Raw genomic sequence first — 14,705 nt, 5'->3', positions numbered from 1 at the left:
TTTCGATTTCTTGCACTGTTCCTTGGGTTTCTCTGGCTGGGAGGACTTCACTGAATCAGTCTCCGGGACAGAGCATGAGCATAAAGCCCTATGACCAGCTGCTTTTGAGCCCTATGACCAGCTGCTTTTGAGCTCTTCAGCTGCTTGCGGGTGACATCTTTCCCACTAGCAGGAACCTGGGAAGAGAGTGACCCAAGGGACCCCTTCCTAGTGAGAGGAGCCAAAGAAGCCTTACGCTGCTCTGGGTCTGAAGTGGGGACTGGAATCCCTGACGGTTGGGGGAGTGTTGCTCCTGAAGTAGGTGGTGTGGGTGCAACCAGGAAAGAAGTGCCCCCCACCATCAAGGGGGCAGGTGTAGTCTCCCTGAGAGGTGACAGGAATTCGAGGAACTGATTGGATGAGAACTGTTCCCATAGCACGGAGTATGAGGAGGTCATAGCCACAGGATGTAGACGCTCAAATTTCCTCTTAGCTTCAGTGTAGGACAGTCGGTCCAGGGTCTTATATTCCAAGATTTTCCTCTTTCTCTGTAAAATCCTGCAGTCTGGCGAGCGAGGTGAATGATGCTCTCCGCAGTTGACACAGATGGGAGGCGATGCACATGGAGTATTGGGATGCGATGGACACCCACAATCTCGACAGGTGGGGGCTGGAAGTATAGCGGGAAGACATACAGCTGAACTTCGAGCACTTAGAGCACCGCATTGAGGGAGGGATATATGGCTTGACGTGGCAGTGGTAGACCATCACCTTGACCTTCTTGAGCAATGTGACCCCTTGAAAGCCAAGATGAAGGCACCGGTGGCAACCCGGTTATTTCTTGGAACCCGATGGACGCGCTGGACGAAATGAGCTCCTCATCGCTTTAAATTGGCACACAGCTCATCGTCAGACAGCAAAAGAAGGTCCCTGTGGAATAAAATACTCTGGACTGTTCTTAAGCTCTTATGACGTGTGATGGTAACAGAAACATCCCCCAACTTGCCACAAGCGAGTAATATCCGTGACTGGGCAGAGGATGCTGTTTTTTCCAAAACTTGTCCAGAGTGCATTTTGGACAAGCCCTCCACCTCCCCAAACTTGTCCTCCAAATGCTCCACAAAAAACTGAGGCTTCATGGACATGAAAGATTGCCCATCAGCTCTCGTACATACGAGGTACCAGGGCAAATAAGCTTCACTGCCATCCTTACCCTGGCGTCGCTCCCATGGGGTGGCCCAGGAGGGGAACAAGTTGGTGTCACATTTCGTAGCGTTAAAATTAGACTTTGCCCACTTAGAGACCGCTGGGGGTGGACCACCAACAAGAGATGACGTACTACACTTCATGGTGTGTCATCCGCCTTGATGCCACCCACTCCAACCAGGGGCCCTACCCACGGGCACCGCCAAGCCGCAGCAAAGGCCACATGGCAGGACGGCCATTGCTGGGACTCCCAATGCCCCAGGGTGATGGACATCTACTTCTTGGCATACGTGGGGAGTTAATGGCAGAGGCATCAGCAAAGAGATCCCTGTGTTGTCAGGGTGCTACAACCAACAGGGTACATGGTGGCCCCTCCACAACGGACTGGCTACCGTCCTGGATATGAGGTACAAAGAAGTCCATGGTCATTGCCGGCACAGAAAGTGACACTGCATAGTGCACGGTGGAAAATGCACCCAAGAGATTGAGAATGGGCGGGACTGCAATGTGACAATGAAAAAGTGGGCTAAAGGTCTCCACGCACGATGGACATGGGGAGCCATGTAAGGCGCCCTTCCCCAATTGGCTCGCTCTTTCGGAAAATTTTGAAAAATGGAGGTCAAACCCTACAGGGGACCATCACATAAAGGCCGAAATGTGTGAGACTATTTTAATCGCCTCTTACAACAGGCAGGAATAGGTTGGTTGGTTTGGGGAAGGAGACCAGACAGCGAGGTCATCGGTCTCATCGGATTAGGGAAGGACGGGGAAGGAAGTCGGCCGTGCCCTTTGAAAAGAACCATCCCGGCATTTGCCTGGAGTGATTTAGGGAAATCACGGAAAACCTAAATCAGGATGGCCGGACGCGGGATTGAACCGTCGTCCTCCCGAATCAGGCAGGAATACCTCGGGCCTATTCTTACCCCCAGACCCAAAGGGGGGGGGGGGGGGGCGTTCTTGGAAAATGAACATCTTCTCTATAAAAATCAACATGAATTCTGCAAACAGAGATCCTGCGAAACTAAGCTCACTCTGTTCCTCCATGAGATACACAGTGCAGTGGACACTTGTGCTCAGGTTGATGCCGTGTTCCTTGATTTCAGTATGGCATTTCACACTGTCCCTCATTGCCATTTAATGACAAAAATATGAGCTTGCATAGTATCGGAGCAGACGTGCAATTACATAAAGCAAAGGATGCAGTTGTCTATACCAAAGTAGCAATGCCAGAAGATAGTAAGAATCTGCAGAGTGACCTGCACAAATTTGATGAATGGTGCAGACTCTGGCAGTTGACCGTGAATGTAATTAAATGTTAACACATTGCGCAAACATAGGAAAAGAAATCCACTAATGTACAGCTACACTACTGATGACAAACAACTGCAGACAGTTTCTGCCCTAAAATATCTAGGTATAATTATCCAGAGCAACCATAAATGGAATGAGCTCCCAGTTGGTGCACATCGACAGCGCAGAAAGATACGTATATAGCTTCTTTTCTGTGTTTACTTCGTAGATTCTTACTTAAATTGCGTGAATTTCATATAGGAGGTGTAATTTTGAGTCAGGAATTCACTACACTCAGCTGGCGGCTACACGGGTAGAGGAGGCTGTGTGGCATTGACTGGGCAGTTTTTTAGGTTAGAAGGACTCGGGAAAGTACGAGGTGGGCTGCAATCTCAAAGGGTGCGTGGCAAATACAGGACGTGCTTGGATCAAGGAACAGTCGGAACTGTATTTGTAAATTGTTGTAGTTGTGCTGGGAAAGTCCCTGAGCTTCAAGCGCTAATAGAAAGCACAGAAGCTGGAATCGTTATAGGTACAGAAAGCTGGCTAAAGCCTGAAATAAGTTCTGCAGAAATTTTTACGAAGTCTCAGAGGGTGTTCAGGAAAGATAGATTAGGCAGAATTGGTGGTGGAGTGTTTGTGTCTGTCAGTAGTGGTTTATCTTGTAGTGAAGTCGAAGTAGATACTCCGTGCGAATTGGTATGGGTGGAGGTTATACTTAACAGCTGAACTAAGTTAATAATTGGCTCCTTCTATCGACCCCCAGACTCCAATGATATAGTTGCTGAACAGTTCAGAGAAACTTTGAGTCTCGTAACAAATAAATACCCCACTCATATGGTTATAGTTGGTGAGGACTTCAACATTCCCTCGATATGTTGGCAAGAATACTTGTTCAAAACTGGTGGTAGGCAGAAAACATCTTCCGTGATTGTCCTAAATATTTTCTCCGAAAATTATTTCGAGCAGTTAGTCCATGAACCCACGCGAATTGTAAATGGTTGCGAAAACACACTTGACCTCTTAGCCACAAACAATCCAGAGCTAATAGAGAGCATCATGACTGATACAGGGATTAGTGATCACAAGGTCGTTGTAGCTAGGCTCAATACCGTTTCTTCCAAATCCATCAGAAACAAACGCAAAATAATTTTATTTAAAAAAGCGGATAAAGTGTCACTAGAAGCGTTCCTAAGAGACAATCTCCATTCCTTCCGAACTGACTATGCAAATGTAAATGAGATGTGGCTCAAATTCAAAGATATAGTAGCAACAGCAATTGAGAGATTCATACCTCATAAATTGTTAAGAGATGGAACTGATCCCCCATGGTACACAAAACAGGTCCGAACGCTGTTGCAGAGGCAAAGGAAAAAGTATGTGAAGTTCAGAAGAACGCGAAATCCCGAAGATTGGCTAAAATCTACAGACACGCGAAATTTGGCACGGACTTCAATGTGAGATGCCTTTAATACGTTCCACAACGAAACATTGTCTCGACATTTGGTAGAAAATTTGCAGAAATTTTGGTTGTATGTAAAGTACATAAGCGGCAAGACGCAGTCAATACCTTCGCTGCGCAGTGCCGATGGTACTGTTACCGACGACTGTGCCGCTAAAGCGGAGTTATTGAATGCAGTTTTCCGAAATTCCTTCACCAGGGAAGACGAATGGAATATTCCAGAATTTGAAACACGAACAGCTGCTAGCATGAGTTTCTTAGAAGTAGATACCTTAGGGGTTGCGAAGCAACTCAAATCGCTTGGTACGGGCAAGTCTTCAGGTCCAGATTGTATACCAATTAGGTTCCTTTCAGATTACGCTGATGCAATAGCTCCCTACTTAGCAATCGTATACAACCGCTCGCTCACCGATAGATCTGTACCTACAGATTGGAAAATTACGCAGGTTTAAGAAGGGTAGTAGGAGTAATCCATCGAACTACAGACCTATATCATTGACGTCGGTTTGCAGTAGGGTTTTGGAGCATATGCTGTATTCAAACATTATGAATCGCCTCGAAGGGAACGATCTATTGATACGTAATCAGCACGGTTTCAGAAAACATTGTTCTTGTGAAACGCAGCTAGCTCTTTATTCGCACGAAGTAATGGCCGCTATCGACAGGGGATCTCAAGTTGATTCCGTATTTCTAGATTTCCGGAAAGCTTTTGACACCGTTCCACACAAGCAACTTCTAATCAAGCTGCGGGCCTATGGGGTATCGTCTCAGTTGTGCGACTGGATTCGTGATTTCCTGTCAGGAAGGTTGCAGTTCGTAGTAATAGACGGCAAATCATCAAGTAAAACTGAAGTGATATCAGGTGTTCCTCAGGGAAGCGTCCTGGGGCCTCTGCTGTTCCTGATCTATATAAATGACCTGGGTGACAATCTGAGCAGTTCTCTTAGGTTGTTCGCAGATGATGCAGTAATTTACCGTCTAGTAAGGTCATCCGAAGACCAGTATCAGTTGCAAAGCGATTTAGAAAGATTCCTGTATGGTGTGGCAGGTGGCAGTTGACGCTAAATAACGAAAAGTGTGAGGTGATCCATATGAGTTCCAAAAGAAATCCGTTGGAATTCGATTACTCGATAAATAAATAATTCTCAAGGCTGTCAATTCAACTATGTACCTGGGTGTTAAAAATTACGAACAACTTCAGTTGGAAAGACCACATAGATAATATTGTGGGGAAGGCGAGCCAAAGGTTGCATTTCATTGGCAGGACACTTCGAAGATGCAACAAGTCCACTAAAGAGACAGCTTACACTACACTTGTTCGTCATCTGTTAGAATATTGCTGTGCGGTGTGGGATCCTTACCAGGTGGGATTGACGGAGGACATCGAAAGGGTGCAAAAAAGGGCAGCTCGTTTTGTATTATCATGTAATAGGGGACAGAGTGTGGCAGATACGATATGCGAGTTGGGATGGAAGTCATTAAAGCAAAGACGTTTTTCGTCGCAGCGAGATCTACTTACGAAATTTCAGTCACCAACTTTCTCTTCCGAATGCAAAAATATTTTGTTGAGCCCAACCTACATAGGTAGGAATGATCATCAAAATAAAATAAGAGAAATCAGATCTCGAACAGAAAGGTTTAGGTGTTCGTTTTTCCCGCAAGGTGTTCGGGAGCGGAATGGTAGAGAGATAGTATGATTGTGGTTCGATGAACCCTATGCCAAGCACTTAAATGTGAATTGCAGAGTAATCATGTAGATGTAGATGTAGAATGACCATATCAAACAGATAGTGGGAAAAGCAGACACCAGACTCAGATCCATCAGAAGAATCTTAAGGCAATGTAACTCATCCATGAAAGAAATGCCCTATAAGGCACTTGTTTGCCTCATGCTTGAGTATTGTTCATCTATCTAGGATCTTTGTCAGGTACGGCTGATAGAGGAGATAGAGAAGATTTAACGAAGAGAGGCGCATTTCGTCACGGGATCGTTTAGCTGGCGAGAGAGCTTTACGGATATGCTAAACAAACTCCAATGGCAGACATTACAAGAGAGGCGTTGTGCATCGCAGAGAGAGTTACTATTAAAATTTCGGGACAGCACTTTTCCGGAGACAACACATTACTTCCCCACCACATACACCTCGCGTATTGACCACGAGGGGGGGGGGGGGGGGGGGGGGGGGAAATCGAGAAATTAGAGCCAATACAGACGCTTACCGTCAATCATTCTTCCCACGCACTACTCATGAGTGGAACAGGGTTGGAGGGATCAGATAGTGGCACTGAAAGTACCCTCTGCCACACACTATTAGGTGGCTTGCAGAGTCTGATGTAGATGAACAATTGCTCTCCTTACTCATGATTCACAGTCAGTTAGGGTAAATATCATAGTGCCCTAAGGTATCGAAACTCCTAAGCGGAAATCAGTTAGATCAATTAATGATTTCAGGACAATTTTTTTTTTAAGATCAGTTTACAAGAGACAACCTGGGATGAAATTTATAATGTACCAAATACTATTATAAAATTTGCTCTATTCCATGGTAAAGTCATACCGTTACTTGAAAATAGCTTTCCGCATAAGCTAATCCGAAAGAATGCTTAAACAGCCACATAAAAAACCATGGATAACCAGAGGATTAAAGTATCCAGTAAAACAAAAAGGGAAATAGATCTTTTGGCAAGTAAAAGCAGGGATCCTGCAGTAGTAGCACCCTGCAAAAACTACTCAGAAACTAAGAAAGGTTATTTAAAAAGTCAAGGAAAAATACACATCATTTCTAAAACCAGTAATTCTGACAACAGACTAGGCTATATGAAATGTAGTGAAACAAGAGACAGGTCAACCAGCCACAGAACATGACATCATCACTATTGAACTGAATGGATGGGCTATAAATGATGAGTCACAAGTAGCAAATGTATTTAATAATCATTTCTTAAATATAGTAGGAAGCATATTGACAAACAGCTCATGAGAAGAATCGCAGCAGCATGTAGAAAAGGTAACTCTCATAAAATCCAAGCATATGAATGTATCACCAACTTCCCATTTTGAAACTAGGAAAATAATTTATTCTTTCAAAAATAAAAGCTAATCTGGTTTTCATGGTGTTTCAAACACAGTATTAAAGATTTGTTCCCATAAAATAAGCCTGGTCTTATCTGGAATATGGAATGCATCATTAACACAAGGCATTTTTGCACAGGAACTGAAATATGCCATTGTTAAACCGCTCTTTAAGAAAAATGATAAGACAGATGTCAATAACCAACAATCTACTTTACTGCTGAAATTGTTTTCCAAAATTTTTGAGCAGGTGCTGTGTTCAAGAATAGTATCTCACCTTAGCAATAATAATATCTTCCGCAAGTCACAGTGTGGGTTTCAGGAGAGTTGTTCTACTCAGATAAATAATAAAACAGCACCAGTTAGTATCTTCTGTGAACCATCTAAGGCATTTGATTGTGTGAATCACAGTATTCTCCTAGATAAAGTGATGTTTTGTGGGATTGATGGTACAGCCAACCAACTAACAATGTCACATATAACCAAAAGAATACAGAAAGTTATAGAAGTAATTCAACCATATAGTTTGGAAACATTATTCTGACTGGGGAGAAATCACAAATGGGGTTCCCAAGCCTCAGTCTTTGGTCCACTATTGTTCACCATATATCTAATATACAACAAAGCATAATTAGTTCTATCTAATATACAACAAAGCATAATTAGTTCTTTTTACTGATGACACTGATGAGTGTACGGAGTGTAGGCATGTATGGAAGTGAAACATGGACGATAAATAGTTTGGACAAGAGGAGAATAGAAGCTTTCGAAATGTGGTGCTACAGAAGAAGCTGAAGATTAGATGGGTAGATCACATAACTAATGAGGAGGTATTTAATAGAATTGGGGAGAAGAGGAGTTTGTGGCACAACTTGACAAGAAGAAGGCACCAGTTGGTAGGACATGTTCTGAGGCATCAAGGGATCGCAAATTTAGCATTGGAGGGCAGTGTGGAGGGTAAAAATCGTAGAGGGAGACCAAGAGATGAATACACTAAGCAGATTCAGAAGGATGTAGGTTGCAGTAAGTACTTGGAGATGAAGAAGCTTGCACAGGATGGAGTAGCATGGAGAGCTGCATCAAACCAGTCTCAAGACTGAAGACGACGACGACGACAACAACAACAACAACAACAACAACAACAACAACAACAACAACTGATGACACTATTATTGTAATCAATCCAAGCATACATATGGAAACAGAAGAAATGGTAAACAATTTTCTTGTAAGTATCATGGACTAGCTTTCTGAGAATGGTCTCACCATCAATTTTAAAAGACACCACAGAGTCAGTCCTGTACATCCAGGGGTACTGCACCAATGATATGAGTAACACATAGTGAGGAAATACTGAACAGGGTGGAAGGTCCAAATTCTTAGGTGTCCATGCCGATGACAATTTAAATTGGAAAAATCACATTTTGGAACTCCTAAAAAGAACTTAGTTCAACCATATTTTCACTTAGAATCATTGCAAATCTTGGGGGAGACAAAGTCATAAGTTTTCATATTTTCATTCTGTAATGTCATATGAAATAATGTTCTCGGGTAGCTCATCTTCACTGAGCGAAAATGATTGTAAGAATAATATGTGGTGCTCACCAATGACCATCTTGTAGACATCTGTTTAAGGAGTTGGGCATTCTGACTACTGCTTGAGGTACATTTCTTCCATCAAAATGTTTGTTGTAAATAAACCACTACAGTTAAAAAGGAACAGTGATGTACATAACAGCAATAAGAGAAGGAAAAATGACACTCACTACTCCATATTAAGATTGTCTTCAACACAAAAAGGAGTGCAAAATGCTGCAACAAAAATTTTGGTAAAAATCTAGAACAGGGTCATAGTGTATTTACATGTTTTGTGCTGGAGTGTTGTCAGTGCTTGTTGCGAGGTATGATGGGAACAAAAGAAGGTGTGTCAGCTGTTTGTGTTACACAGCCAACAAGAGAGCAACAGGCAGAGAATGACTTTAAATGCGAACATTTTTTAGGTTAGGCTTTACCGTGACTGTTACTGACATTAAATGAAACAACAAGTTTACTGTTACCAGTCACCGTTTTATTTTTTCCACGACGCGTTTCGAAGGTTTAAACCTCCATCATCGGGTGGATTTACATTAGTTAGTATTACATACGTGTGTATGTTGTGTTACGACATTTGGAGGAACTTGTGGCACTGCCTAGTGGAGAAACAAGACACGATTTCAGAATATGGTTTTGGATAACTATTTGACAAAAAATTAAACTGATATTTAATGGTAAACTTTAATAAGTAAACTAGAGTACCTCCAGTGGTCACAGGTTCCTTTTTCTGTCGTAACACTTCACATGTATACTGCCACATTCTTTGCACTTTGCGATTATGTCTTCTCTTCTGCTGTACGAACCTTGCACCCAGCTGATTCCAGACGCCATATTTGTTTACAAATGTGGCTTTGTGGGGGTGTCTGGTATTGTTTGAGATATATAGATCAAGTGATTCACTTTAGCTATTTAGGTTAAGTAAATATTCAATTCCAATGGTGTATTTTTCACATGTTTTCTTCAGTTGACTACAGGGCAATTTGTGTGCATTATATTTGCTTTTGAATGATGACTTTATTCTTATTGTAATCATATTTAGTTTGTCCCCACCTAAATTTCCCACTTCCAGCAGCTGCCCGTTAGTTTAATTTTATTGCTGGTGTGAAATATTTGGTATATTACTTTTGTTTGTTTGCAGGTTAAATGAGTGATTTTGTGGTCACCTTATTGAATATTGCACGAAACACAGGTCACAGCCACATTTATAATGCCACAGGTCAAAGCACACAGGTGGGATTGGGCTATTCGGTAATCCCCAGTTCTGCTTCTGAAATGGGGAAGTACAACATTATGTCTTACGGAGTTCACAATGGTAGTACTTGCAGGTACTGACAAGAATGTGTGATAGACATATGCTAGACTTGTCCAGGCCTTTTGACACCATACAATACTATGAATCAAGCAAAAAGCACTTAGTGTAATAGAAATAGCAAACAAGTGGTTCCAAAAATTGCCTGGAAAATATGCAAAAGGTAGTGGCAGTTCATACATCTGCTGATGATAAACTTCTGGTAAAACAATTGTCAGACAAGAAACATATAAACATAGGTGGTCCTCAGGGAAGAGTACTGCATCCAATTCTGTTCTAAATACATACAAACAGCTTTCCTGACTATGGAAGACATGAGGAAAAAATTCCTTTGGCAATGACAGTAACATCACAGTCGCTGATAACACAAAAACTTCTATCAGAGAAATAAAACAAAACCCTCAAGGATGTTTATAATTGGGCAAAATGTAATACATTAAAAATTAACATAAAAACGAAACATTTTAGTGTGAAGAAGGAAACCAACTCTGTTGCCAAAAAGAATATCATCAGCATGTTATGCTCTTAGGATCCTATCATCAGTTTGTAAAAGTCAATGTCTTGTGATAATGTACCATTCCTACACACACTCAGTTCTTAGCTATGAGATTCTTTTTAGGGGATCAGAGGCAGAAACCATGAATATAATTTTTAAACTGCAAAAAAGGGCCACAAGAATAATTAAAAACTGTGGTCAAGCTAATCAAAAACAACTGAAAGGAAACATCTGCAAATAAAACTGTATAATAATTGTAAAGTGAGATGGAAAAGATTATTGAAATACATTTGTTTAATAAAGCAGCTAAGCCATTCTTCACAAATAATGCATTCAACGCAATTAATGATGATTTAGAGGACTGAAGGGTAGTAATTAAAATGAAGGGAATAACTACAAGACACAGTCACATTCCAATAAATGATCATAATGTAATACTTTGAAAAAGATGTCTTATGTTAAAACGTATAGTGCACGATAATAACGTCATTCTCCTGAGTTCAATATCGGCTGAAATTTACAATGGGGCGCCCATGCCCAGGTGTTGGCAACTCCTACGAGTGTATGACTACGAGAGAATGTGTTATTACTTTTGACAATAAAAACTGATCACTTATTTTCACCCATCAATCTCTCTCTAAAAATCATACAAACACTGACTCACAATACAACTGTACTGCTGTCTTCAATTTCCCAGACAGCAGTTAGTAAAAGTTTTACATCATCCTATCCATCATTGGGAGATGCATACTCAGTTTTCATGTGGACTTAGGGGAGGAAATCTACACATGTATGGGGTATAATTTTCTGAACATACTGGAGTCAGTGCCAGCGGCATAGCAGCATGTTCATGGCCCAGAGTCACCAGCAGGTGTCCTTAGTGTGTCCAACAACGAAGAGCAAAACCATATTTTTTAAGTTACCTGAAGCAAACTGTGTGTAAATCAATTGTTTAGACACTACCTTAATAGTGGGGAAGATGGAGTGTTTGCTCTGTCCAATCACCCTATTTAGGTTTTCCTAAATCTTTTCAGGCAATACCAAGATGGTTCCGTCATCAAGCCACGGCCAACAGCCCATCCCATCCTCGTAGGGGCACACTTGTGCATTCTGTATGTAAGCTACCTATAATTTGCATTAGACTATATATTTTTCACTACTATGAAAAAAATACTGCATCACTGTGATAAATCCATGGATGAATAAACAGATCGATAATTATTTGGGGGGGGGGGGGGGAAGAGGGGGGGGGGGGAGTGGGGGAAGGGTAATCGAACCTACTTGACCACTGAGCCACCAAATGAGAATTAATGAACCCTATAGACTACACAGTTATATAGCAGGAAATGAATATACACAGAGTGTTGATAATTTTCTCCAGTTAACAGATACGTTACACGTCTCTGGTAACTAAAACCTGTAGACATACAACAAAATGTCTAGAAACGTAACAAAATATGAATCGCTACCACTCCGGTACGGTCTGTAATTAAAGCTTTCGACGGCAATAATATAAAATATGCGCAAATCGTTATACCCTAGTATGTAATTCTGCAAACATAAGAACATTTAATCAAACTGTAAAAGTTTTTAAAAAAAAGTCATAATTACTTGTTATCCGACATTTTACTGCTGGAACATCACACACTGGAACCAACGTTTACACAATGTCTTCGTTAACTAATAAGACGATATTTCATTTCATGAGCCACATAGCTCTTGTGTAATGTCTATAACGACCTCAGACAGTCTCTTATAGTCACAAAGAACAGGAAGTCGTTTTACTTCGACACTGTAACGAACAGTGAATATTTGAACGCCTAGTTTACTTGAACAACACAATTTCGCTTCGCGCAGATTGTTTATTTACGGACAACAGTGCCGTCAGATTCACTTCAACATGGCCAAATTTAATGCTTCACTCTCTTCCACCGAAACTATTTGGAAGATACTCAACAAAGTCTTTGTATGCAAAGGTCATCATGAGACATACCTTAAAGATATTCAGTAGTATAAATCACACAACATTAACGAAAAGCATTTGCTATATAGTCACCTAATTTGATTTCTTGCAGTGTCTGAACTGCGAATGAGTGAAAATATTTCATTTATGTCTTGTTTGTAGACTTAATATAAAAATACGAAGGTAGCATCTATGGTGTATGCCATAGATGATCCTCTAGGAGAGAGGTATAGTGAAGAGAGACATCTGTTTGTGTTGTTTGACTAAAGCATGGTCGAAGTGCATGTTTACAATTAACGAAGTGGAGAGCGTATGTTGAATAACAACATTTCTGCAAAATGAGTTTGGGTAAACAAAAAGTTGAACATTTAGTCGCTGACACTAACACTTTCATAAAAAATTCATCTCTGCAAGTAAGCACACTTTAAATTTAATGTCGTAAGACAGCTGCTGACAATTTTTATTGATTTGGCAGCAATATTTTAAAAGTATTTTCAATGTGCATTAACGTTGCGTTACGCAGTCTGCCCTGCAGATTTTACAGTACGTTAAAGATTTTGATTATGATTCTCTTCTTCACCCAGGACGTAGCTACCAACGTATATACTGTACAGGACGTACTTGATGAAATTACAAATAAACGCCAACTGCGAAACTTGGTAGTGTTGCCCTATAATGTGGTTGTGAAGGACGTTTTCACTGAAAATGTTAAGTTTGGTAAGTACAGTGTAGCACTCTAATTATAATTAATTAACCCAGGATTATATTGTACTCCGGAAATACGGAAGCGTCTGATTCCACCCGTCTGCTTTGACCCATGACGTCACAAATATGGCGGAGCCATATAGGTCAAGGGAAGTGTCCGATTCCAGAGGATATTGTGTTTAGTGGAATTTAGGGAGTTTTGTGTTGTCGGTTTTTTTTCATCGTTTTGTGTGGTTTGGTACGCTGGTGTTTGTCGAAATTTGTTTATATTTATTTTGTCCCCAGCCAAAAACCCTCTGTTTCCCACGCTTGCCCCGTTAGTTTCATTAGGTTTTTTTGTGGAACGTGTGTGTTGGTTTTTCAATGTATTTTCGTATTGTGGTCATGTTTACGTAATGACGTCATAGGGGCCATATTGGAGTCGTAGTGTATGGTCGTTTCCGCCATATTTGTGACGTCATGGGTCAAAGAATACGGGTGGAATCGGACACTTCTGAAGAACAGTGTCCGGTTATTTGGTTTTTGCATAGTGAAGGTGTGAAACCTATTGAAATTCATCGACGAGTGAAGGTTCAGTACGGTGATACATGTTTGTCACAGCAGCAAGTCTATGAATGGAGTAGGACGTTCGCAAATGATGTGACTTTAATTGGACATGCTCCTCGTCCAGGTCAGGCACAACGAGTTGTGACTCCACAGAACATTGCAGCAGTTGAAGCCATAGTGAACGAAAACCGCCGAGTAGCACTGAATGACATTACAGCAGTTTTACAGATTAGTCGTGGGTCAGCACACCACATTGTGCATGATGTGCTCCAGTTTCATAAATTGTCTGCAAGATGGGTGCCACGGCAGCGGACTCCTGAAATGAGAGAACAACGTGTTGATGCTTGTGAAGAACTACTTTGGTGCTTTGAACGTGAAGGGGATGGCTTCCTTGCAAGAATCTTTACTGGGGACAAAACCTGGGTTCACTTCCACCAACCGGAAATGAAGAGAGCGAGCAAGGAATCGTGCCATTCCTCATCACCAAAACAAAAGAAATTTCGAACAGAACCATCAGCAGGGAAGGTTGTGCTGACTCTCTTTTGGGACAAAAAAGGCGTCATTTTGGAGCATTACATGCCTAGAGAGACCACAGTCACCAGTACATCATACACAGGTCTCCTAAAAAATTCATCTGCGGCCTGCAATCAAATCAAAGCGACATGGATTGCTGTCAGCAGGTGTCCTTTTGCAACATGACAATGCAAGCCTCTACACTGCCTGTACAACAGTTGCAACAATCACAGACCTGCATTTTGAGTGTCTTCCTCATCCACCATACTCACCAGACCTTGCCACAAGTGATTTCCGTATGTTTGGACCACTCAAAGACGCAATGGAAGGAAAGAAGTTCCATTCTAATGAAGAGGATGCTACGCAGTGCATGAGTGGTTGCGCGAACTACCAAAAGAATTTTTTTCTAAAGGAATTTATGCACTTTCTAAGCACTGGAGGACATGCCTTGAGCGTGGGGGAGATTATGTTGAAAAGTGATACAGCTTTTGTACCACTTCTGCACATTAAATAATATTTAAAAAAATATTTAAGGTTTTCATTTGACTCACCCTCGTATATTGATCAAGT

The 14,705-nt window shown here is 41.4% G+C and overlaps 2 protein-coding genes across 4 annotated transcripts in view; one reads left to right on the top strand and one right to left on the bottom strand.

Annotated features, from left to right (window-relative positions):
- The window catches only part of LOC126412803 (RNA-binding protein 33-like), a 236,302-nt gene extending 223,973 nt beyond the window's left edge, over positions 1 to 12,329 (bottom strand). For all 3 annotated transcript variants that reach the window (XM_050082581.1, XM_050082582.1, XM_050082583.1), the window contains exon 1: positions 12,020 to 12,329. In XM_050082581.1, coding sequence (XP_049938538.1) covers positions 12,020 to 12,033 — 14 coding nt within the window. In that variant the 5' untranslated portion in view covers positions 12,034 to 12,329. The remainder of the gene's footprint in view (positions 1 to 12,019) is intronic.
- A 254-nt stretch (positions 12,330 to 12,583) lies between these two features.
- The window catches only part of LOC126412650 (RNA-binding protein NOB1), a 62,092-nt gene continuing 59,970 nt past the window's right edge, over positions 12,584 to 14,705 (top strand). The window contains exons 1-2 of the mRNA XM_050082346.1: positions 12,584 to 12,784; positions 12,956 to 13,088. Of these exons, the coding sequence (XP_049938303.1) occupies positions 12,710 to 12,784; positions 12,956 to 13,088 (208 nt within the window). The 5' untranslated portion in view covers positions 12,584 to 12,709. The remainder of the gene's footprint in view (positions 12,785 to 12,955; positions 13,089 to 14,705) is intronic.

This window comes from Schistocerca serialis, chromosome 7, assembly GCF_023864345.2.
Source record: "Schistocerca serialis cubense isolate TAMUIC-IGC-003099 chromosome 7, iqSchSeri2.2, whole genome shotgun sequence".
Taxonomy (NCBI): Eukaryota; Metazoa; Arthropoda; class Insecta; order Orthoptera; family Acrididae; genus Schistocerca; species Schistocerca serialis.
Note: the sequence above shows the minus strand (reverse complement) of the source record. Positions and strands in the feature narration are given on the sequence as shown.